General features: G+C 38.1%; 1 protein-coding gene across 2 annotated transcripts in view; it reads right to left on the bottom strand.

Moving 5' to 3' along the window:
- LOC140741811 (ERC protein 2) overlaps nt 1-27,680 on the bottom strand; it is a 767,514-nt gene that overhangs the window by 166,711 nt on the left and 573,123 nt on the right. Inside the window, exons 22-23 of one of the 2 annotated variants that reach the window (XM_073072222.1) lie at nt 5,081-5,228; nt 487-540 (exon numbers count right to left, since the gene is read on the bottom strand). In XM_073072222.1, coding sequence (XP_072928323.1) covers nt 487-540; nt 5,081-5,228 — 202 coding nt within the window. The remainder of the gene's footprint in view (nt 1-486; nt 541-5,080; nt 5,229-27,680) is intronic. The other variant, XM_073072223.1, reaches the window with a different exon arrangement.

Here is a 27,680-nt window from a genome sequence, read left to right on the forward strand (position 1 = left end):
AATTAAAGTCTAATTTTTCCACAAGTTATAATAGGCTACAAGCCAAAATGCCGTTGAAATCGAAATCAATCCAAAGCATAGCCATTTGCTAAAACAAATGAAGTAATGAAAAGTAGCATGCTTAAATTCTGCATAATTTTGTACTATCATTCTGTAAAAGCTCCACTAAAGAAAGAGAGAGTAAACAGTCCATTAACAGCCAATGCTTGTCCTGCAAATTATGGCAATGCAACTGGTATACAGGTTGTCATGCAAAAACAGTCTTTAACAAAAACATATAGTTGTAGGAAAGCAATATCTCAGTCAAAATAGGGAAAGCTTTCATTTAATCACATTCAAAAGCAAATCCTTGAATTAGATCATCTTGCTTTGGCAAGTAGAGGTTAACCTGGTTAATGAAAATTAATCCTAGAAAATATTAGCAAGAAAATAATACTGCATAGTTTATTCATTCAGAAAGCTACAATATACAACAATAGCTTCTACCATAAGCCTGGGGTGTGTATCCAGAGCATCAATCATTTGTATGCTTTCTTCCATCTGGAAACAGGGTACAGCATTAGCACTAGATTCAATGCTGACTACCATTAGAAACAATATGCAGTAACTCTTTAAGCTTTTATTCTTCCTAAGTTTTATTTCATCCTAAAAAGACAGATTATCAATTAGAAAATATCTGAAAATAATTTCCTATTATAATTCCATAACTGTATTTTAATTTAGCACATTGGTTCAAGGTTAACTCATTCACTTACCAGTTGCAAATAGTTAAATAAAAACAGAAAATATAGAAAATTCTCAGTGGCGGGAACAAGGTAGAGTTAACATTGCAGGTCTATGGTCTTTCCTCAGACAGATCATGAAATGCACCCTCTACGCTTCTCCCTCAGAAAAAGCTCCTTGACCAGTTTTCTGTTTTTATTTCAGATCCCCAGATACGACTGTGCTCATTATAATGCAGCAAGATCTCACAGTGAATTATTAGGCCAGTCTCTGGTCAATCTTACATTAAGGTCTACAGACTTGAGCATCGATGGTGTTGAAAGCATAACAGAGAAAGCAATTGAGTTTGTATTTGGAGGTGTTTTTCTAGGTGAAAGATTAGAGAAGAGGGAATTCTGAGTATCAGGTTTAAGAACAGCTCCCCTTTCCCTGTGATAGAGAATGAAAGGCATGTCGGTCTATGGGCTCCTCTTGTGCCAAGATGAGGCCACCCTCAGGTTGGAGGAGCAACATAGCAAGGCTGGATAGTAGCTGAATCCCATAGCCAAACCAGACACTCTGTACCTGAACTGCAACAGAAAAGGCATCATTTTTACAAGTCAGATTAGGTTACTTAAGTTTGACAAAAAATAACTTTATAAGAATGGTTCCAAGGATGAAGGGTTTCAATTGCAAGAATAGCCTTGAGAACCTGAAGTTTTTATCCAGAGGGCAGTTAAAGTTCAGAGGAAAATTGATGGAGATGTGAAAAATCTTGACAAGTTTCGATAGCGTGAAAATAAGAGGAACTGCTCACTCTTATTAATAGCAAGGCCATGGTGCACAAGTTACAGTTTTAAAATGATTCACAAAATATCCAGATGTCTCGTAAGGAAAAATCATTTTACAATACAAGTGGTTATGATTTGGAGTCCACTGCCCAAAAATATGGAGAACTTTAAAAATAACTTTGAGATTCAAATATGACTTTTAACAGGAAATGGGATAAACATGTTAAGGTTAAAACTGTGAGGTTACGGAGCAAGAGCATTTGGATTGTCCCACAAACCACTGGTATGGACTCAATCATTTGGATGGCATCCATCAATGCTGCAGCAATTCCATGATTCTACTTATTTCCCATTCTCTCAGATCATCTTGCCCCAATCCAGTGACTGAAAGCTTTGCTTTCAATCCAGAATGCTTCACGTCTGGCATTTGCTTCCACAGTTACCTATATTTCTGGTAATTAGCAGCAGCAAATCTCTGGCATTGACATAATTTGGCATGTACAGCCACTTATACTATGCAGATTCCTTTCCAATTCTCCATTCCCCCCTCTTTGCCATTTATCACTGCTTTTCTGTCCCTCCCCCCTTTCTTCACCTTTTGCCCACATCCAATTTTTGTCTTCCTTTCCACTGCAAGTTGGAACTTGCTGCACTGCCCCTCACGGACCTGCAAATCCAAAATGATCTTGGATATGAGAGTGAGAGAGAAAGAGAGAATGAGAGAGAGCGAGAGAGTGAGAGAGTAAGAAATGGGAATTACAGGGGATGAAGACAAGGAAAAGGAAAGAATGATTAAGCAAATTAAATAGAGAGAATTATCTACAATGTGATACAAGTATTTTTTCTAAATGGATATTAGGGGGGGAGACACTGTGAAACATGGTAACAATTTGTAATTTGTTGGCAGTGAGTGGAAGGACAAGGATGGATAAGAGACAAATCTGATTTATAAAGCAGCTAACTGTTGTTCATAATGAAGTGGAGGCAAACACCCTGATGGACCCTGCGGGATACAAGAGAGGCTCCAAGGGTAGCTGCAGGATTATTCAAGAGGTTTTCGGGGCTGGGATGCTGCAGAGATGAGCTGGGCTCAGGGAAGTGGAGAGAGACGGGAAGTGTAAATATAAAGTACTGAGGGGGGTGAATTAAAGTGCCATACCAAGGTGAAATGAATAGGAGTCTGAAGAGGTGGCAACGCAACAGAAGGATGATTGGAGAAAAAAAGAGGCGCCATGGAGTGAAAGTGGATCTATAATTACAATCAAAATGAATTGTTCTAGGATTCCAAACTCAGCCACCTTCTGCTGCAATCAAATGAACACTGGAATGCACCTCACCAGAGCCATGGGGACAAAGAAATAGCAGTACAATGTCACAAGTATCAGATATAAGGCAGAACCATAGGCAGCATAAAGCACTCAATATTGTTGAGCAAGCTTAACATTTGGATATTTACATCATATCTACATTCATTATCAGTGTTCTGACTGGATGGCTAGTCTTTAGTGACTTTTTTTTTCATCTGGTTTCGATGATATGTGGGAATAAATATTTCACAAGAACCCTTGGAGTAGTTTTCAGGATTCCATAAACTTTAAGTTTACAAAGTCTCCCTACACCTTGCTGTGTAAAGAAAGCACAGAGCAGACAATACTACACATTTTAACTCTGAGAAAAACAGCAGGAAATAAAGGGCTAAGCCAAATTTTACTGCCAAGGCAGTTCTAAATGTCATTCCCATGAGTTGTCAGATTCTTCAACCACAGCAAAGCTGTGTTCACCAAGGCGTACAAAAACTTGTTTGCCTGTGAAACATTAAAAAAAAGTTACTGCTAATCTTATGGATGTAACTATAATACTGTTGATCATTAAGAAACAAAGTCATACATTCTAATATAAATAGGAAATGAGTTCTGAGACTAAGATTTGTTCTGTGTAGCAACACAGTCATTTCAAGTACTGAAGGTTAAAACCGAACCTCACAATAATGGAATTCTGTCTCGCCTCTGGATAATGTGCAAAGAGACAGCATCGGAGACTGGGATATCAAAACCAGGAATGCACAGAAATGACTGAGTGGATTGTTGATGCTGCTGGAACTTCACAGAATATCAGCAGCATCGCTGCCAATTCTGTGAATCGTGGTGAAACTGCAGCAAGCATGTAGTGTACTACCAGGTGGAGATCCTCGATAAACTTTTGATCTCTTGGAATGCAATGTCATAGAAAAACTTGAAAATGAAATTGGCTACTCATTGCCTGAACATAAAGTATAAAGCGATAGTTCCAACATCTGCAGTATTTCTCATGTAAGTGATAAGCTCGTTCTGATTAGGATACATCTAAAAGATTAATCAACCTTTTGCATTTGCAGAATTCTCTGTTTTATTTCTAACTAGCCTCAGTATACTAACATTTGGGAAATGATCTTACTTCAGACTCTTCATAAAAGATGCAATCAAAAGAAAATTCAATCCATTTTGGAAATAATTCCACATTTTCCAAATGAATAATTTTCTATTAAGATTTACAACCAAATAAATAAGTGCAGCAACTTTGTAAGAATAATGTGATACTTAAATGACTTGGAGAGCAATCAAGATTTAACCTATCTGAAAGATGCTATGTAAAGCGGGGTGTTGCTACAACTAATGTCAACAAGTAGTCTACCCAGGCAATTGGAACCCAATTAAGTAAAACATGCTCTAAACAGAATAACATTAAGCACAATAAATAAACCTTTGCACATGAAAGTTAGTTTCATGTTTAATATACAGTCTAGCATTTTTCATTTCTTAAACTCATCCTCTAAATACAGGTAACATCAGATTGCACTCTTTCCACTGCGTCACCTTTCACACTTTTTAAATATCTTTTTCTGCAACAAGCATGATTATGCTTACACAATCTTTGCAATATCCAATTACTTGTAGCTGGTCTCTCAGCAGTTCCCTATACTGAAATCCTCAACTTTAAACAAATTACAAATCTAATGGGCAACAACAACATTTTTGGATCAAATCCTTTTCTTTCTGGGTCATTTGTGCCTGCATCAAGAAACTGTTCTAAGTAAAAGGAGGTATTATGGGACCATTATTTTGTTTCACTTGTATCTTTCCGATTCTTTGAAGGTTTGAAGTAAGCCAGCTTGATTGTGGAGAACCTGCATGAATGATACACCTTTTCAGAACAGAAAAGGAAGTTAAAATGAACTCTTGCAAAATACTACCAATGCTGTTTTTTTTTCCCAGTGGAGACTAGGGTTAAAATTTGGACCCAAATGTATATGTACAGTAGCATTGAATGGTGACATTTTAGAAAAGCAGTGAAAACATATAACCATCACTGCAAGTCCAGTGCAAACAACAGAGGGCAAATTTCTACACTCCAATGCCATTTTATCCTTTCAATATTTGTTTTCAGGCACCTTTAGTACGTGTTAATGTGAATTCAAGTAGTTACTACATTTCACGCATTCCATTTACCTTTCACTAAATAATTTTGACTATAACTCCCACCATACTCAAGATTCATAGGCTGGAAAAAAATCTAATGTTAAAAGATGCCCTTATAAAATAACAACTTGCCTGCTGTTTCAGCTGTTGCACAAGTCTGTCCTTCTCACGCTTAAGAGCAATGACTTCATCTTGTGTCTTTTTCTTTTTGGAGGCAGACAATTCTAATAAGGCAATGTTTGCATCTTTCTCACTGATTGCTGCCAGCAGTGCTTCTTGTCTGCAACAAAAATCAGTTTTGTCAATGCGTTATCATTATTACCTATCAGTGCTAAAGATAAGTCACCATGTGAGATTTTACTCCATGTACTTGTATGAAATGTTCGTATCCTCATTTCTTCAAATAAATCCTTGCCAGAGTACAGCAATCTATCTTCTGATTTCAAGTTTATCATCTCCAAACCCAAGAAAACAACCATTCACTCTCAATAAGAAGTGGACAGTTACAACCGGTTGCTCCTTATGCACAAGTGGAGCATTTTTTCTAAAATAGAGTGGATTCCAGTGAATTGGACTATGGGTTAATCGAGGAAGCCACTTAGTCATAGAGAAGTACAGCACAAAACAGGCCCTTTGGCCCATCTATTCCATGCCAAACCATTTAAACTGTCTCCTCCCATTGATCTGCACTGGAAGCATAACCTTCTATACCCCTACCATCTATATACCTATCCAAATTTCACTGAAATACTGAAATGGAGCTCGCATGCACCACTTGTGCTGACAGCTCATTCCACACCCTCTGAATGAAGAAGTTTCCTCTCATGTTCCCATTAACCTTCTCACCTTTCACCCTTAATCCATGACCTCTGGTTGTAGTCCCACCCAACCTCAGTGGAAAAAGCCTGCTTGTATGTATCCTATTTATACCCCTCATACTTATTTGTGACAACTCTTAAAGATCAAAAACTAATTAAGAAAATAGCCAGGATTCACTTCCTTTATTTGGAACCCTACACCTTTTGGTGCAGGAGACTGTTGTTGAACAGTTCCTAAATGAGTGTCAGTAGCTTGCACTTGTGTGACCGCCAGACGCTGTGCTTACAGCAAACAGTTTTTGAAATAGGGTTGGTCACATGTGTTTGTGTTCAAAAAACAGTGTTTTTTTGTCACTGATAGTTGGCGAGAAATAAGCAGTAAGACAATTCAGAACTGTTTTGCTCACTGCAGTTTCAAGCAGTCAGACTTGGAGACACTAGAAACAGCCGGGAGTGAAAATGAAACAATTCAACAAGTTAGGAACTACGAATAATTTGATAGTATTGACAATCACCTTGAATGTTACAATGAAAATTAAGATTTGGAGGAGGCAGTTGTCAAAAGCATTGTATGAAGGCAGTCCATTATCTACACTAGGTGACTGCTCTGTCAGTCATTTACAGTCAATCAAAGAACACAGCAGTGTACACTGAATGAATTCCTCCACTGATAGCTATTAGGAACTAATATACAGTTTTATAGTACTGTAGTAGTATTGGTAGTGTTCTAATTTGTTCTGTATTTCATGTAAATACATATTTTGTTTCTCATTTAAATGATAGTTTGTCTTTTATATATGTTATTATGCAAGGCCATCAACCTATAATCTTTACTGATTTCCTCTCACTTCAGATGCTGACTGACCTGCTGAGAATTTCCTTTTTCCAATATCTGCAAAGCTTTATACCTCACGGATGCAGCATTTTGTTTTCTCGTTCTCCTTCACTCTTTTCATTCATCTCCTTTCAGCATCTCAACCAACTACACTTAAAAAACCTCTGCCACCCTACTTGTGTCATTAAATCTTTCTTAGTCATTAAACTGTCATAAATGTCCCTTTATCCTCTATATACTTTATTTTACAGGCACAAAAACATTTACATTAATGAATCATTTTCTATTAAATTGCACAGTTTCTGGGTATTTCATTTGAAAACTAACATTTACCAAATCACAATATTTAGATAAAAAGTAAAAAGAAATTAAATATATTGCATCATTGTGTATTAATTATTAGTACATTTTTTCTCCCTTTGTTCACAGAACATAGAGACTGTTTCAAGTTCAAGATTAGTAGAGTAACATCTAGAGATTTAGAAAGATTATGCTTGAAAATCAGTTGAGCTTCTTTCCAGTGGCCAGCAGATAATATGACCTTGGGGTGCTTTGTCAATTTCTTTTTGAAAACAAAACCTAAAATAAGGAATAGGTCTGCTTCACACCTATCTCATAAGGCACTAAAGCTTTGTTGGGGCCCAAAGTGATTTTTTATTAACTGCTAAAATCAAACCTAATTGACACTGTGTTAAGTGCTTTCTAGTCCTTACAATCCACACATCGTATTCTAAATCTTTCCCACATATTTTGCCAGTATTCCTGGGAATTTAAATAAAATGTGAATTTAAGACTATCAGGTTGCTTTTGCTTATTATACTTTACAAAAACCAATTCAAAATGACCTGAAAGATTTCAAAGGGGCTATGTAGTACTAGATTTTCTAGAGGATAGAAACCAGCTTTATTTATTACAGTATGAATCAGGGGTCTGACTGTACTCTACAAGTACCCTTAAAACATGAAAAGAAATATCCAGTTGCTTTGACTGTTCAAGTAAACTCCAGCTATTACGAAAAGGAATTAGAAAACAATAGCTGTGTAACAAATTTGGTGCATGCCATCTTCATCTGAAGTGCCTCTTCAGTTAAAAATACCAGCCATTGAGAACTATTCCTTTAAAAATAAAGACCAGTTCTTATATTTTAATCCATACTGTAACTTTGAAAGTAAACAACATTACTCTTCTGGAATTCAGCACCACGTCTTTTGGTGCAATTATCTGAAGAAAACATCTGGACCTGGCTAGTATATTCAATTAACTATGTCTAGCACAGAATCCTGGCTCGGATTCTGTGCCTAATCGCAACATTAATCATTTCATTCAACTGCCTCAACTTAATATTGCTCTGTCTCCCAATCCTTTCATTCTTAGTTTACTCAAAAAGAATGAACCAGAATAAACAAGCAACTTGAGAGTAGGGGAATATAAATCCAGAAAATATTGTCTGGGGTTACAGAATATGTGCTCAGCTTAAGATGGTTATAAAACAGAAAATGGTATACTCATGCAAAACACAATTCTTGAGACAGCTGGCAAATGATAGGGAAAAGGATTTTTGTTTAATAAAGAAACTTAATACCATTTGAAACATAGATAAGGCAGTGTATTATCAAAGGGCAAAAATCCACAAAATGAAGCTGCTGAATACTGATAAAAACAAATACAGTGCATTATTTTATCAAGCTCTAGTCTAAACAGCTGTCAAAAGATAGTTCTTAAACAAATATGGGGGAAAAGTGAAGACGGTGTATAGAGCACCAACAGCATTTAACACGTCAAAACTGCAGTGCTAGCAGCTGTCAAAAATAATAAAAAGGGAAGGCATAAAACAACCAAAGGAATATAGTTGCCACCCACTATGGCAAGGAGTCACAAAGTTTTGTAGAAAGCTGATATAATTAGGAATGGTAAGAAATAATGAAAAAAGACTTGATAATGACACAAAATGCTGCACTGCCATCAATAGTCAAAACAAAATTATGGCCTTTTTCTCTCTGCTCTTCTGAACACATTACCAGCTTCCAGTTTCTGATTAACAATTACCTATCAATACTTCATCCACTGAGCCCATGGAGTTTTGCCATGGACGTCAGCGAGCTTTTCAGCTGCTTGGTTGGAGAAGTGTGAGGGGAGGTCATAGCAACGTCCACTTCTACTTGCATGTTTTCTCTTCCCTCACCACAAAGGTAGTGGTCAATTATCGTGTTTCCGAAAAGGTCACAACTGGTTGCTGCTAATTTAATATTTATCAGAGAATGAACTTGGGGCCTTTTCTGGTTTTCCCATTCAGGTATGCCCCATGAAGCTGATAAGGTCACCAGAACAGTCGCCACAAATATTTAGTCTGGAACCCTGTTTAGTAAAATTCTTTCTTCTGGTAAATGTGCTGTAATAAAATTAAACAAGATAGAACAAATATTTCACATTGAAATACAATATAATTCAGAAAAGCTTACTTATATCTTACATTAAGGCTTTGATGTACTCAAAAGGAATGACCACGTTTAAATGCTTAGGGTCTTTACCGCATTCTTGGGTTTAAAAGTGGTTTGAAAAGAATGACAACTCCTAATAAGAGCAATCTGGTGTTTGAGGGAAAAACAGTCCAGGCACACCAATAAGACACTGTTATATCCTGAAAAAATAGTTCTTCAACTACATCACCGAAACTGGTTTGTGTTAAAACATATTGGACTGCTATTTATTAAAATCATATGTAAGACATGTGAAAGGGAAACAACAGACATCTATTTGGCATACAATGGTAATGAAACAGTGAGAGTACAAAATTAATGATATGAAGGCATGCATTTAAATCCACTGAATTCCATCTACTGTTATAGAAACAAAGTAACAGTAGAATGCTCTTCCACTTGTAAACAGGAGTCTTGCTAAGTATTAAATTCAATGATAATTATCGCACCGCGCACCATAGTTTTTTTCCAAAAACGACAGTTTGGAGGAAAATTCTCTGAAAATCACTGAAGTTATTGTGGAACCTTTGCACCACACATGGGCTTCTTTCAACTTCCTCCCAAGTATCAGTGACCTCTTCTAGGAGATCAGACTGGAAATGAGTTAAGCTACTGTTTGAAATCTAACATCAAAAAAAAAACATGGACTGTGCAAACTGGGGGAGAAAACATGGCTGGCACGACTAACAAAGAACCAGAGAGAACACAGCCAGGGCCTCTCATGCATTATGATCACAGATGCAAACCCAGGCAAGGTCATGGTTTAACTGTTCAAAAGAATATTCTTTTCAAGTTGCATCACAATGATGCTACTTTACCAGCTGTGATGATTTTGACAGACTGTGGAATTAACATGAAACAGAAATATATATCATCAAACTGTTTTTATTTCTCCAGCCTATAACTGTACTAATTTATAAACTATTTTGAGCAGAATAATTACAAGAATGATTTGAAGGATTAGTGGGCAGAGTTTCTGAAAATGACAAACATGAGATAACAGGCTATGGGCAGCTGCTCGTACAGCACTTCAAAAGTTGAATGAAAAATGGCTGAAAGGCCATTTTATAAGTATATCCACATAAAGTACCAATCACAGTGCAAACTCTATAGTTACAGTACCATTGTCATTGTCATTAATTATAGAAGAAGTGGGAGTAAGATGAGGATCTGTTACCCGCAGAGCATTATTTCCTCATAAAAGACAGGAATAATAATTAAACCATACAATGTTTAGAATATTTACAAGTTAAAATTTAATTAATATTTTAAGTATTGACCATCCCCTGGTTATAAACAATTAAAAAGTTGTTTGGCAGCATAACGAATTTAACTATGTTATATCACCATTTTATTTTCTATTTGTTGCTGAGATGCAACTTATTCTTCAACTGCTTCGAACTATTTAAGCAGCTCTCACAAATCTCTATCAAAGATCTTCAATTACTCGTTATTTAACACTCTTCTTGCTGAGACAACCTATTTGCAAATACTCTAACAACTATCTAAAATGTCCACAGGGACATCCTGCAGAAATAAGTCTCTCAATAATTTAATTAAGAAACATTTACTTAGCCTTTTATGGGAAGTAATTTGAGTCATTTTGCAAAAGTTGGATCAAAGTATTCATTACCTCAAGACTCAACATTTCTGCAATGGCCTCCTCAATGGTCTATGAAAATTCCAACTCATTCAAAACTCGATTCTGACCAGCACTCCTTAACCAGATCTCACTGAAATTCACTGGTTCCCATCACCAAAAGCACTAAATTGATACTTGCAAATCTCTCTGCAATTTGGCTCATTCAGTTCTCCATATTGATTGCCTGTACCATAATTGTAACTCCTGAAAATGACAGCACAGGATCTAACTCTCTTCCTTATCAGATATAAGACCATAAGATATAGGAGCAGAATTAAGCCATTTCACCATGGCTGATCTAACTTTCCTCTCGGCCCCAATCGCCTGCCTTCACTCCGTATCCCTTCATGCCCTGACCAATCAAAAATCTATCAACCTCCCCCTTAAATGTACAAAAAGACTTGGCCTCCCTCCGCAGCTGCCTGTGGCAAAGAATTCTGCAGATTCACCACTCTTTGGCTAAAGAAAATTCTTCCTCATCTCCATTCTAAAAGGACACCCCTCCATTCTGAGGCTGCGTCCTCTGGTCTTAGACTCTCTCACCACAGAAAACTTCTTCTCTAGATCCACTCCATCAAGGCCTTTCACCATTTGATAGGTTTCAATGAGATCACTCCTCATTCTTCTATATTCCAGTGAATCCAGGCCCACAGGCATCAAATGCTCTTCATATGACAAGCCATTCAATCCTGGAATCATTTTCATTAACCTTGTCAGGCAAGATTTTTCCCTTGAGGAAACCATGCTGACTACAGTCTATTTTATCATGTGTCTCCAGTACCCGGAGACCTCATCCTTAATAATCAACTCCAACATCTTCCCAAACTCTGAGGTCAGGCTAACTGGCCTACAGTTTCCTTTCTTCTGCCCTCTTCCCTTCTTGAAGAGTGGAGTGACATTTGCAATTTTCCAGTTTTCTGGAACCATTCCAGAATCTAATGATTCTCGAAAGATCATTACTAATGCTTCCATGATCTCTTCAACTACCTCCTTCAGAACTCTGGGGTGTACACCATCTATTCCAGCTGACTTATCTATCTTAGACCATTCAGTTTCCCAAGAATTTTCTCTCTAGTTATGGTAACTTCCCACACTTCATACCCCCAACACCTGGAACTTCTACCACAATGAAGACTGATGCAAAATACTTATTCAGTTTGTCTGCCATTTCCTTGTCCCCCATTACTACCTCTCCAGCATTGTTTTCCAGTGGTCTATTACTCACCCTCACCTCTCTTTTACACCTCATGTATCTGAAGACCCTTTTGGTATCTTCTTTAATATTATTGGCTAGCTTGCTTTCGTATTTCACCTTTACCTTCTTAATTACTTAATTTTTGATCTATTATATGCCCTCTGGCTTTGATCTTTCTTGTTAGCCACAGTTGCATCAACTTTCCTTCAGAATACTTCTTCCTCTTTGGGATGTATATATACTGTTCCATTGCTGCTCTGCCGTCTTCCCTGTCAGTGTTCTTTTCCAATCAATTCTAACCAACTCCTCTCTCATACCTCTGTACTTTTCTTTACTCCACGGTAATGCTGATACATCTGACTTTACTTTCTGCTTCTCAGATTTCAGGGTGAATTCGATCACATTACTATCACTTTCCTCTAAGGGTTCTTTTACCTTAAGCTTTCTAATCAATTCTGGTTCATTACAGAACACCCGATCCAATATAGCTGATCCTCTAGTGAGCTCAACCAGGAGCTCCTCTAAAAAGTCATCTCTTAGGCACCCTAGAAATTCCCTCTCCTGTAATCCAGCACCAACCTGATTTTCCCAATACACCTGTATATTTAAGTCCCCATCACTATCATAACATTGCCCTTTTGGCATGCATTTTCCATCTCCTGTTGTAATTAGTAGGCCATGTGTTACTACTGTTTGCGGGCCTGTATACAACTCCCATCAGGGCCTTTTTACCCTTGCAGTTCCTTAGCTCTATCCACAATGATTCAACACCTTCTGACCCTATGTCCCCTCTTTCTAAATATTTGATTTCACTTTGCCTCTGCCTTCCTGCCTATCCTTTCGATACAATATATATCTTTTTGATATATTTAAAGATTATGATAATTTGAAGATTAAGTTAAAATCTAAATGTAAAGCATTAATATTTATGATACCTTAGTCATGATGTATGAATTAATAACAATACAAGTAAAGATGTCCAAATGCTCAAAGTGTAGATGAGCAGAGATACCACCTCATAATACACAGGGGCTTATATGGTACTGTAAAAGCGAATGTTTATGAAGCAGCGTTGCCTGACCAAAGCTGTTGAAAGTGAAGGGATATTTTCAAGAAACCTAAGGCTGAAGTTGTATACATTATCAAACTATCCATAAGAACCATTGTGACAGCCTATAAACAAACAATAAAATGCTGCACCCCTGTTTCAGATGGCCCTTTCTCCTTTATTGGACAATCAGTGATAATCTCAAAAATGTAGTTGTGAAGATATTATGCACTGCTGGAACATTATGATAAAGACTACTATTATATTTTCATCTAATAGCAGCATCAACAAGTATTGAACATAACTAAGAGTTTAAAAGAAAAATATGGATGTTGAATAGTAAATATAAGATCTATATGGAATTATACAATGTAGGTCAGCCGATTATAGCTTTAAAAACATTCATCATATTAAATATTGTTTTCATATTTTTCTTTTCCTTCATCAATTGTGGCCTTTCTGTTTGCTGTCTTTTGTGTCTAATTTTCTTCCTTTGCCTTTAAGTATGTTTCCCTCAGTCTTTCAAGAATTCTCATTTCATTACAATTCTTCTTATGGCACTCAGATCCTTTCACATCAAGGGAGTATTGATTTTATTTTAATTAGAGATATAGCATGGAACAGTCCTTTCTGGCCCAATGAGCTGCAATTTAATCCTGGCCAAATCATTAGGACAATTTACAAAGAACAATTAACCTACTAAACAGTATGTCTTTGGACTGTGGGGAGAAGCCAGAGCATTCTTAGGAAGCCCACTCATTCTCCTCCAACCCTCTGACTCTCAATACAGGAGCCCCTCAGGGCTGTGTACTGAGTCCCCATCGAAAATCCCTGGATACCCATGACTGTATTGCCACCCACAGCTCCAATCTGCTAATTAAATTTGCTGACAACACTACATTGATTGGCCTTATCTCAAACAATTACAAGGTGGCCTACAGGGAAGAAGACATCTCTCTGTCACAGTGGTGTCAAGAAAACCTCTCCCTCAAAGTTGAGAAAACAAAGGAGCTGGTTGTGGATTACAGGAGGAATGGAGGCAGGCCAACCCCTATTGACATCAATGGATCTGGGGTTGAGAGGGTAAACAGCTTCAAGTTCCTCAGCATCCACATTACCGAGGACCTCATGTCGTCCGTACACACCAGCTGTGTAGTGAAAAAGGCACAACGGCACCCTTTCACCTCAGACGATTGAGGAAGTTTGGTATGGGCCCCCAAATCCCAAAAACTTCCTACAGGGGCACAATTGAGAGCATCCTGACTGGCTGCATCACTGCCTAGTATGGGAATGGTACCTCTCTTAATCGCAGGATTCTGCAGAAAGTGGTGCAGACAGCCCAGCACATCTGTAGTTGTGAACCTCCCATGATTCAGGACATTTACAAGGGCAGGTGTTTAAAAAGGATCCATAGGATCACTGGGGACCTAAGTCACCCCATCCACAATCTATTCCATCTGCTACCATCCGGGAAATGGTACCGCAACATAAAAGCCAGGACCAACAGGCTCTGGGAGAGCTTCTTCCACCAGGCCATCAGACTGCTTAACTCATGCTGATTTGAGTGTCTTCTATGTTACATCGACCATACTATTTATTATAAATTACTACTATTGCACACTGCACATTTAGATGGAGATGTAACGTAAAGATTTTTATTCCTCACATATGTGGAGGATGTAAGAAATAAAGTCAATTCAATCCAATTCAACATGACTGTATCAGAAATACAGAAAAATAACAGAAATGGGAAGGATAGACAAAGGGAGAGATGAAGAAAGATAAGTAATAGGATTTAAGAAAAAGATTTTTTGAAGGGTATTTATGAGAGGGTCTAAGAAAAGAGAGAAGTCAAAAGGAAACTGCTGGGTCATGGGGGAATCCAAGAAGTGTGAACAAGCCCAAAGAGAATAAGAAGAGTAAATGCAGGCTATCAATTCAGCAGATAAGGTAATAAGAACAGGAAACAAAAGGAAGTTAAATAATATTGTTTAGGTTTTCAGATTATGAACTTTCATACTTAGCACAAGAATTTACTAGATTATACAACACATAAATCTGGCAAGTGAGTCAGTCACCAAAGTATGAATAGCCCATTTTACCCTACTGAAGCACAAATTAAAAAGATAAAGCTTCAAATATTAAAAATACATAATTACTAAAAGTTATGTACTGTGAACTCATGCCAACTGTAAATTGAAACAATATGGGAGTAAGTTTCTCTCTTCTCTGCCCAGAGAAAATAAAACTATCCATCCTATAAAAGCCCCAGCTGGACCTCTTCCTCTTTAACCTGCTTCCTCATCAGGCAGTAAATGGCCAACTAAACGACAGTGAAGTGCTTCTCATGAATGAAGGTATAAGTGAGCTGAACCTATAGTTTTATCTTTGATCACAGAGGGTTATTCCCTAGCTTTCTTGCCAGCAGGTGAAGTCGGTAAGAGCAGGACAGGGATGAGCAGTGGTCACTTACAGTGTAACATTCCTTCCAAGCCCAGAGCAGAAATGCTCTGTCTGTTCAAATGACCGGAAGGAAGAATCCTCAGCTGGAGCAGGACAAGTGGTACCAAGTACAATCCTTCCTTGAACCCATCGCAGTCCCACCCCAACTTCCTTACAAGAAAGCCCATCCAAGAATTACTTCATAAAACCTCCCTCATTCTCAAGTAGTTTGCTTTGGAGCTGGCAAGCAGTTTTCTGCCATTCTATGCCAAAGATGGCTTTCTATCAGTTTTTGACAAGTAACAAAATGCAATTTTCTAGTCACCAGACACTCATGCTGTCAAGATCAGCCAAGGGTACCACTTGTCCTGCTCTAGCTGAGAATTCTCCCTTCAGATCATTTGAAGTGGCAGATAGGAACGAAGTCAAGCCCAACAAAATTGTTAAAGTACATACAGACTGTAAGAGTTTTACTACTTGTGTTCTGGCTTTTAGTACGGCAAAATGCTTTTGCAGATGTCAGAGACTATGTTAAATTTCAGAAACAAGACCTGGCTAACGTACTGAATAGCAGCTAATTTATGAATAGTTGGATCTGAATGTCTCACATAGCTTGCAATGGCCATAAGATAAAGGACTGCAGAGATCAATTTGCAATACCTTCGATTCAATTATAGGCAAAGTGCTGGTACAAAACATGCCAACATCCCAGTGGTTGTCTAAAGAGAAGAGCTCTGAATGCGTAGGTTGAAAAGTATTGGAGGAGCTCCATCTGCCTGTGATATAATTTAACTTCTTTAGGGAAAGGGATTGGAACATCTATAGTCATGAATGCTAAAATTGGAACGTAAATGAAGTTTAAAAGGAGCTCAGCAAATCAAACAAGCCATCTGCATACCTGTTTAAGTAATGCAAAACAAGAATAATCCTAGGCTGAATGGTTTGAGGTGCTCTGATGGAGGCGTGATCCATCCCCATTGTCCGTTATTCTTAAACATCATAATCCATTAAATTTTTCATGCAAATTGGAAACTTGCTTGAAAAGGAAGCGAGTATGTTGGTTCAATAGAGTAACTCCCTCTTCAGTCATTGAGCACAGTACCCCAAATCTGGGGAATTGTTCTGCCTTACGAAAATTAAATCAAATCAAGTTAAAAACCAGCACTGATCAACTTAATCACAGACGTAAGCATAAATGAATGAACCACATATTGGACACTGCAGCTGCCCCATCTGACAGAGGAATGTAGTAATGGTCTTACTCATTTTGCAAGTAATGGAGTTTCCAACGTTTATTCTTTTTAAATAATTTGTTATTTGTCTAATCAGAAATACCAGTTATTGAGAACAATGTAATAAGTTATTTAAAAAGCTGTCACCACTAAAAACAGTGACTTGCAGAAATTACAAAATTATTCATTCCTAAAAGATTTTCACAGTGGAACTGTGACAGGCCCATACAAACTCATCAGTTTGTTGGCTGCTAAATTGGAAGTGACAGTGATAGAAACCTAGAGCACCCTGGCTGAATCCTGGGAGATGTTTAGCTCGTTTACAGACTATTTTATGCTTGGATCAGGATTTCTGGAAACCACAGATAAACCAGCCAACTCTCAGAACTTTATTCTAGATGCCATTCGTCATCTGTTATGTAATTTAATTAAAATAAAGGCAATAAATAAAGCTTAAAATAATATAACACACAAAAGTGAGTTTGAATGATTAAAATATTGTTCTTTCCAAATGAAACCTGACAGTGGATCTACCATGCCTCAAAAAGGAGAAAAATGGCAATACATTAATTTAAAGTATTTAGTGCAATAAGTTGCAACGTTGTACTTCAATCTAATCAGCTCTCAGTTATGTTAACTGATGATATCTACCAACATATTTTGAGTTATATGTTTGCTGCACATTTACTGGTAATTCATAGAATTCATTGCTACAAGTGGCATTTTATGAAATTTTGGTAATTTGTCATTTGACAGTGGAATGTAATTTGCCACAGTTACAGACACAACAGCACACAAGATTCAGAATTAAGGATTTCTGTAGATTACTTGTCACCCTGATTATTATGCCCCTTGTCTATTTTCCCCCATGCCCCATACAGTACTGTGCAAAAGTCTTAGGCACACATATATATAGCTAGGGTGCCTAAGATTTTTGCACAGTACTGTATTGGCAATGTGGAGCAAGTTTGTAAATCTAGCGGGAGTAAGAATGTTGGGAGTAGTGACGGTGAAGTGCCGCAGGGGGGATGTGGGACAGGTGGCAGAGAAGGAGTGCACGGGGGGAAGGAGGGTAGCACGGGTGCAGACACACCCAGCCAAGAGAGACACCAGGCAAGGTAATCTGATTCCAAACAATTGGTTTATTGATCATTACACAATGACTCTCTGTTGATTCCTGCTTCGTCCCCTCTCCCTTCCCCTTTTCTCAACCATGATTCCTTTCTTGCTGCCGCCATTCCGACCCTCAGTCCACAATGGAGACCCACTTCAGAGTCAGGTTCATCATCATTCAAACATGACATGAAATTTTTGTGCCAGCTGTACAGTGCAATACGTAAAATTGCTACAGTACTGTGCAAGAGTCTTTGGCTCCCTAGCTATATATGCTGTGTATACCTGAGTTTTGCGCAGTACTGTATATGTAACACCTCTTGCACATTTGGACACTTTAAAATGTTCTACGACGAAATCTGCAGATGCTGGAAATTCAAGCAACACACACAAAATGCTGGTGGAACGCAGCAGGCCAGGCAGCATCTATAGGAAGAAGCACTGATGACGTTTCGGGCCGAGACCCTGATGAAGGGTCAGGGCCGAAACATCGACTGTGCTTCTTCCTAAAGATGCTGCCTGGCCTGCTGTGTTCCACCAGCATTTTGTGTGTGTTGCTTAAAATGTTCCACTTTCCTTGACCCAAGTATCACATTTTCTCCCTGGATGTCCAATCCCTTTACAATACCATGGCCTGAAGGTCCTTTATTTCCTCCTGTAAAAAAAAAATCCAATCTCTATGGCTTTCTACTGCTCTTGGTTGCCAACCATTTTAATTCACCTCCCCAGTTCCACACCTGTCCTGGCCTCCTTGACCTCAATTGTGAGAATAAATGCAAACTGGAGGAACAATACCTCATGTTCCACCCGGCCAGTCTACAGTCAACACAACCGCATTAACACATAATTCTCCAATTTCAGTTAACCTGCTCTCCCTCTGTTTCTTTTCTTCCAATCTATCCAGTGTTCCTACACTCAACTCCCTCCAGACCTATCACCATGTTCCATTTCCCCTTGTTCCCTTCCTCCACCCACACATCTGTCCATCACCATTTTCACTGGGTCACCTCTGCCTACTGTTCCCATATGCCTACTCCACCTCCCTACATCACTCCATGCTCCACCATCCTTTACCATTAGATCCCATCATCCGCAGTCCTGTTGCCTCCACCTCTCAGCCTCTGTCACTATTTCCTCTCTCCCCTCTGCCATCTGCCTATTATCCCTCCTCACCTGGATCCACCCCTTCTCCTCATCTCCCCAAAATGTCGACTGTTGTTTCCCTCCATAGAAGCTGCTTAGTTACACTTAGTTCCTCAGGCGATATTTTTTTCCAATCAATCTCCTTCCACCACTAACTTCCTTCATCTGTATAAATTTGCTCCCGATTGAACAATTTCTGCTTTGACTCTAATCACTTGCTCCAGGTAAAGTGATTTAGCTGTTGGAGTCCACATGAGTATGTGAAATGGTCTTTATCTCAAACCCTATTGCAGGTACCCTCTCTCATCTTTATTCCAGATAGCCTTATTATCTGTGATTACCCCTGTTTTCATGAAATATTATTACAAGTAATGTTAACTTACTTTCTCTCTCCAGAAATATTTCCAGAACTGCTGAAGTTTTCCAGCTATTTTTCTGTATTGCCAGAACAAAATGTATAAATTGAAGAAATAATGATACAAAAGGTCACACTACTGGTCCATTGCTTTGCAATCCAGGGTCATTAGAAATTTGCTTTGTCTTTGATTAGCATTTTATTGTACTCTACCAACAGCCAAAAGATAGAACTGTACAAGAAGATAAATAATTCAAGCTTTTGCTATGTATCAGATAACGGAGAAAGCGTTATTCATTATTTGAAAACTTGTAATCCTAAGACACTCTTAGGGCTTTCAATTGGTATCCTGTGGTCATGAGAACACTTCCCAGCGAGCAGTCTATAAGAGACTCTGAACAAGGCCGAACAACATGGCTCTAATCAGACTGCTGGTTTTTCTTTAGTGAATTCCTTTAATACCTACATCATGAAGTAAAATTTAAAGTTCATAATTTAGTGCAAAAACCTTGAGAAATACAGCAACAGGTAGGATTAAAAAGAAAAAAATTTACAATTTTAAAAACTCCAAAAATAACCATATTCTAAAAGAAATTAAATATTTTTAAAAAATCGATATTCCAGTGTCCGAGATTTTGTTTTGCCCTAATTAAAGCTTAACATCATGACATTTTAAGCATCACATACCTGAATACATTGTCCCTAATTTTTGTTTACATGCTTAATAATTAATGGACAAGTACAGATTCTTCACGAGCTTCATATCTTGATGCCGAAGTTATCATATGGTGAACCAGAGGGACAAGAAAATTGGACAGAAACCTCCTAATTTCTGAGCTTGACTGTGCATGTGTGGACTTGGATATTCAACTTATTCCCTTGGTACAGACCATCTTACTAGTATTCCTAATGCAAAATTCACGCCAGGGTTTTAAATCATTGAATTGATATGTTCCACAAACTTATTTCAATATTGGTTTTCTTGCCAAATAGAAATACAATGAATCAAGTAGTAAAGCAGACGGCTTGAAAGAACATCTGTGGATCATGTACTTGTACCTGTTGGTTTTTAAAAACACTGTATACATTATAAATACTACTTTTGCTTGCTAAACTGATTATAAACTTCTTGGAAGTAGAAACAGAACTGCTCTAGAACACATACACAAGACAAGCAATGAGTGATTAACCCATATCATTTTGACATAAGTCAGCTCATAATCAAAACGTGTGCTCTGACCACACGTAAGTTCACCCAGTCCCAGCTCCATTGTTTATAGTAATAGAGTTTCTTCACATGGTACAATTTCAGTAACTTCTGTAAGTTGTGAGTTATGTTGCACATTATTGTCTCTAGCCATTCTAGAAACCACTCCAAGTTTTTTGCTAACACACCGGGAAGACCTGCAGAGCAGGGCAGAGAGCGCGCACCTTGGCACAGTTCTGGAAGATTTGTCTATAAAGAGTTGCCACTTGCCTCCAGGCTCATCAGGAAGTAGAAGTGTGAGAAAGTTGCAAATGGAGTCAAAGGAATGATGCATCGAAAGCACGTATGTAATGTGGTTTAGTGGTTCCATTTAATATCAGAGAATGCATACAGTGTAAAACCTGAAACTCTTACTCTTTGTAGACATGTACAAAACAGAAGAAAAGCCCCAAAGAAAGAATGACAGAAAAACATTAGAACCCCAAAGTCCCCCTCCCCCCACACACACAAGCAACAGCAAAGTATTAACCCTCTCCCAACATCAGCCCTCCCACCACTCGCCATGCAAGTAAAAGCAAATCCCCCAAGGAGACCATGATCTAGAGTCCATAAAAAATACACTGTTCATCTCAGCACTTTGACATGTCAGAAGAAGTTTAAAGATCTCATCAACTCTGCCATTTGATGCTCCACACTACATCTCCATCGATCACCGATCAACCTGCTCTAATGGTGCACATGTTCTTCCTTAGGAGCAGTGGGAAACAAGAGCACAACCAAAAAGAGCTATTCATTAGCAGCTTTTTGGAACCTTCTTCTCCATCCTGCTGCAAATCCAAAAGAAATAGGGTTGTGTCAGAAAATGGCAGGCTGGTGCAGCCACAGGTCAAAGGAAAGTGAGAGGCTTGCAGATAGTTGCTGGAATTAGCCTTTGAACCAGCCCAGATAATGGTTGTTTAACTGTGTTTTGTGCTGGATAAATAATGGCAGTAGATACCATGCCTGGCCTTGTGGTATGGGTGAAGAACTGTCTAAGTATCACTTGGGTTTGTTGGTATCACTGCTGCCTATCCAAGCATTAAATAAAAAACTCATTGAGGTCTTGGAATATATAGTGTGCAGGTGCGCAATGGGGAAGTGATGTGCCCCATCTGTCTGGTAACCACTATCCATGCAGCAAGATATTATTTCCCTTTCCCTGACTAGTGGTTACATTGCTTTTCCTTCAAGATGGACATAGTTACCTGGCTGCCTGGAATGTGCAATGTACACCTCCTTGGAGAACCTGCATCTCCAAACTCAGCCATGGAGGACTGTCCTCTTCACCAGAGCCCATTTTAATGTTTTATTGTTTACGCTTGACCTTTGGATGGCTCCACTGCATCATGGGACAGGCCCAGTGAGGCTGCCACCAAAGCAGCCCTTTCTTCCAAAAAAAGAGATGTCCTGAATCCCAGCAATACATTCCCATGCAAATATTCTACCTTCAGAAGAACTCTCAGCACAGTTCTTTCAAATCCAATGATTTCCTACTCTGCAGTTAAAACTGAAAGTCAATGAGCACACCTGGTCCTTCAACACCACCTCTTTAGTCGAGAAAGCACAGCAGTGTCTTCACTTCCTGAGGAGACTGAAACTAGCGAGGCCCCCCCCCCCCCCGCCCCATTCTAACGAATTTGAGAGCATCCTGTCCACTGCATTGCCATCTGGTACAGGAACTGCAAGGCATCTGACTGCAAATCCCACAAAGGATTGCGAAGACTGTGGAGAGGATCTTCAGGGTCTCTCTTCCACCCATCCAAGATATTCTGCATACACAGGAACTTAGCGTTAGCAAGGGTCCCTCTTACCTGTTCCAGAATCGCCTTGATCCCATAACATCAGGCAGGACATACCACAGAATTAGGACAAGGTCTGTTAGGGTGGGAAGCAGCTTCCTCCCCAAATCCGTGGGACTACCAAACTCCCTTCCATCACCCAGATCTCATGAAGTGCCAGTAGCATTATACTGCTAACTTTTTAACTTGGTGTCATAAATGTACCTTATGCTAGATGCCAATCTTCTGGAATAAATTTTATTATTTGTTAGTTTATTTGTGGTAACATTACTTTATGTGGTGCGTGTGAGTTATTTGTACTGTGTTAGGCACCTTGTGTTACCAGGTTTGGATATGGCCCAAGTGCGGAGTGAGAGACACTGCAGCAAGCTGATAGCTCACAAACTTTAATGCGAACAGTGATAAAGGGAAAATAAAACAATAAACACTAGGCCAAACAGGGCTATTAACTAAAACTCTCAAATGGAAAATGAAGCCTACGCTGCAGCTGAAAAGAACATCTAAACATTAAACGAATACAGCTAGTTTTCAGAGTCAGTTGACTCAAAAGTCCAATTTCTCAGGGAAGGCTGAATGCAAACAGGCAGCGTAGCATTGCTGTGCTCTGTCCAAGTTTTGACAAGGACTGCAATGACAAGTATTGAGTTAAATACTATCACAATTAAAGAATAATTAGCTGACACGTACAAATTCACAAGCGCAATTGTCGTATCCGTGGTTGTGACACCTTGGTCTTGAGGAATTTTATTCCATTTGGCAGTATACACGTAAATGGCTGACTGAACTTCAACGGGTGGGCGGACAATTCGTGCTGCTAAGTACCATATCCACAATGTATGACTACACCTGCTTTTATGCAAAGGCTGTTGTAAAATCAGCTCTGAATAGTCATTGGTATCACCTGCTGTCTGCTCTGTGCAAGTGTAGGAGCTCTTATGATGCTTTCATTGCCTAACTAGTTGAGTCAAAACCTGCGAGACTGTTCTATAGCTTTAAACATGCGTCAAGCATACAAAACCATGAAGTTCAACTTCTCACTAAAAATTCATTTTCTGCATGCCCAGTTAGACTTCTTCCCTGCAAATCTTCGTGCTGCCAGTAACGAGCATGGTGAAACGTTTCACTAGAAAATTGTGGTCATGGAGAAACGGTATCAGAGCAACTGGAATCCATCAGTGCTGGCTGATTATTGTCGGACACTTAAGCAAGAAGCCTCAGACACGGAGTACAATCTAAAATCATCAACAAAACATTTTTAGCTTAGTTGAACTATTGCAAAACATCTGCGCCATTATGCAATTAAACCTTTCAATAAAGGTTAACTTCTTGTTTCTCTGAATTCCTGAGTGACACAAATAGTCTGAAACTATATTTGTGCTCAGCTTCGTAACCACATAACATTTCTGAGGAAGCAACACTTCCAAAAAAATTTGCTGTCCATTGTAACTGGGACTGCAGTTTAGAATGAGGGATATTGTGGAATTCACCACACAGATATGTTTGACAACACTCATGATTTTTTTTTAAACAGGGTTTCTGATTTACTGATTTTTCTGATTTGCGGCTTACCTTATTTCTGACTCCTTATTTTACATGAAAGGTGCAGTTTACTTACTGGTTTAGTGTGAATGAAATATTTCAACCATATCTATTCAAAGGAAAGCAATGATTCAGTCCTGGCAAAATCCTACATCATCCACAGTGACAAAAGGCTACTACAAAACATGAAAATTAAATAGATGAAATCAAATGATCAGCTATTTCGGCCTACGTAACATGAACAAAATATACTGTGGATACTTCAGTTTTACTTCTCCATTACATTGACCTAAATTGGCCAAGCTGAGGCTCCTACACTACAAGAGACAAAATCCTTCATTTCTATTCCCTCAGAAAAAGTCACGAGATAATTTTAGGAAAAAAGTAAACAGTCAATGTTTTAGGAAGGAATTTCTCCCCTTCTTTTCCAGTCCCAGTGCAGGACCTCGGCCCGAAGCATTGACTGTTTACTCTCTTCCATAGCTTCTGCCTGACCTGCCGAGTTCCTCCTGCATTTTGTATGTGTTGTTTTAGATTTCCACCATCTGCAGACTTTCTCGTGTACAAGATTATTTTTATCTAATGAGCTATTATAATTAATTCCAGTGCTTAAATCAGCTCCTTGAAGCCTAAAGTAAAAATACAAAACACATGCAAGAACCAGACCACTCCAGTTATTTGGATGCAGTAAATTTTTGTGAAGCAATATAGAGATGTCTCGTTACTACTGCCATGCACCACACCAAACCTCAGAGGAAATTAGCATTATTATGAAACACAAATCAGTTGAAGAAATCCTTTGTAATGCTAGATTCAATACTTACACCGTACATTCTGCACGTTTAAAAATAATTCTGTTCATTCTTTTGCACATCCAGCAAAATCATTCATGAAACTACAAACCTGAATTGCTCAGATGAAAAATCAGCTCATCCAAATCACTTGCACGATATAATGGGATCTGTGGAGTTTTGCCAAAATAGATTTTACTATCGATTTTTCAAAATGAAAGGCCAACTAACCAAAACCCAAATCTCCCTGGAAAGGATTGCTGCCTAAACCTTCGGTTAAATAATGCACATTTCTGTTCTTAGCACGTGGTGGAGATGTATTTTGAGATCTGTTTATCAATATATAATACAATCCATTCTACAATTACACTTACTTGAAAGATTTTAGTGATGGATTTTGATTCCTAGAAAGGCCCACATTTGTCATTTAAATATATAATTACTTAAATTTTTAGACCTTGCAAACATTGTGACATGCAGTCTATTATCCTGATTTTTTTAAATAAAAATTGTTTGCTAAGTTGCAAACTAAGGGTTTTATACACTCAAAGAGCTCCATACTTCTAAGTTATGGAAAAAAGCCAATTGGCACATTCATATGGTGGCCATTCTCCGTGAGTCAGCTATCAGCAACAGTCTCTGAGATATATCCCCAACAGACTGAAAAATACTTAAAATGTTCCTTTTTTGTCAGGAAAACTATGCACAAGTTGGAGTCTAATTTATTAACTGCAGTATATCCATGACACGAAGCATCAAAAAAAAGAAAAAATGCAATCTGTAGTGGATATAACTTGACTTATTAGTTGGAAATATTCCAAACATACTTTTTAATCTTCAGCTTCTTCCTATTGAAGAGATTGGCTTGCCATATAGAATTCAACACCGTGTACAGAAAACATATAGTAGAAACAGTGCATGGTTTATGTTTATTTTGCAGTATGACACATATGCTAGGAAATGAGACAAATTTGGAATAGTTAACACTGTGCTCATATCATCTTACAAAAGCAAAAGCACGTCTTTAAAATAAAAACCGAAATGAAGAGGCAAATTAATGTATGATGCAGATTCAAGCAGCCAAGTACAGATGTGTGAAAACCATTATTAGAGTATACTGGATTTCAGATTAAAATAGAGCTGAGAAACTAATTCGCAATATTGATGCACTGGCATAATTTTAGCTGATCTGGAAATTAAGTATACACTAACCTCCATAAAGAATAAAATCACATGCCGACCTATGATTTCTTCAAACTCTACAGCTCTTTGAACAAACTCTACAGTGCAATTTTTCCCTATTAGTAGCGATCAAATAAAACCTATAAGATTTAATGAAGCTGCTTCAAAAGGATGACTTAAGGCCAAGCAAAATTTTGCTAGTTTGCCGTGTGACGTACAGCATGTGCGTGTGCAAATCTGTATCTCCAGAGAACACATTTGGTTCAACTTTATTTTATTTAGAATATCAACTTTATCCAGAGCAGTCCTTGTGAAAGAGGAAATGAGATTGCTTCTGTAACAAATTAGTAGCTGCAGATAATAAACAGACAGGTAGACAAAAAAAAAGAGACAATGGGGAAGGGGGAGAAAACCCAAGACGCTTGGCTATGCCAAGATTTTTATTTAAATATCTCAAGACTGCAGTGCTGAAAAGCATGTCTATCATACAGACATCCAAGTTTAAATTCAAAATGAACCAGAAATGACGGAACTCGACTTGCTGGAGCATGGACAAGCAAAACCTGATCCAGCTGCGGACATTTTGCAAAATCAAAGCCAAACAACTGTTCTGCTTACACACACGTACCCTGCCACATAGATCAACCTTCCACTCACAAAACTCAAAAGAAAAAAAGTTTCCTTGCTCTAATTTAGTAAAGAATTCTTTTAGATCCAGCTTTATAAAATTAAGCTACAAATAACAATATTAAGCTACAATAGATCTGTTGTGATAATCAAAATAAGTCTTTAACCTGAAACATTAACACTGTTACTCTTTCCTGTCTTAGCTGCTGAGTCCTTCCAGCATTTCCTACCTTTATATAGTGTTCTTAGCACAAATATAACACAAAGTTAATTCAAAAATACATTTGGATGCTAATAAGGCAGAGGGCTAAAATTTGGTCAAATGGGTTTCACCAATGAAAGGACGGGGGGGGGCGGGGGTGTTAAGTGACACTAAAAGGTTTGAGTCAGAGAATGAAATGTCAACAGGTATTGGGAGGTCCCTGGAGGGGATTTCATAAACAGAGAAATTAATTTTTAACCACAGCGTCTTAGATTAACAAGATTAAGGATGTTCAGTAAGGTCAGTTCAGTTCAGGACAGGATAAATGCAGAAGTTTGCAAATTTATAACAGTTTTCATGATCAGATGGAAAGTTATAAAGAACTAGGAGCAGTTGAGTCAGTGGATAAGAAGAGCATGCACAATGTTTCAGGACTGATATTTTAGGGACAAGCGAACTGATGATTCTATCCTTTTTAAAAAGATCAATTAAATCTGGTTTCAAAATGTTATAATTTTTTAATATGTTGTTACAAACACACTTATTCACAAACATATTAATGCAGCCAAACAAATAATATACAATTTTATTTCAGGTGTAAAAAATTACAGCAACATATTATTGCAGGTCAGTTAGAGGTTATGAACAGCTCTGAATAAAACCTATATGTTTAAGAATAATTGGAACCATCGTATTATCTTCTTCTTCCTGTTGAACCCACAAGAACTATAATTAGTTTCATCAAAATTTAACAAATACAACCCTTAAGCTACTTAACATGTAGGGATGCCATGTTTAAAATAATGCTGCAAGCATGAAATGTCAGAATTAAGCTTTTGAGAATTGTTTAAAAGCTATTTGAAGAATTTCTAAGCAACACAAATTTTTGTCATGTTTGGGAAGTCAGGGATAATTACCATGACTTTTTGGAATAGGGAATGGCACAATGCAGGATTTAAGGAATGACTGACTGTGTATATAGACAATAATGCTGTTGCCAGCTTTTTTTTTCTCTCCTGCTCAAAACACCATTACTAATCCCAGTC

This window comes from Hemitrygon akajei, chromosome 19 (assembly GCF_048418815.1).
Source record: "Hemitrygon akajei chromosome 19, sHemAka1.3, whole genome shotgun sequence".
Taxonomy (NCBI): domain Eukaryota; kingdom Metazoa; phylum Chordata; class Chondrichthyes; order Myliobatiformes; family Dasyatidae; genus Hemitrygon; species Hemitrygon akajei.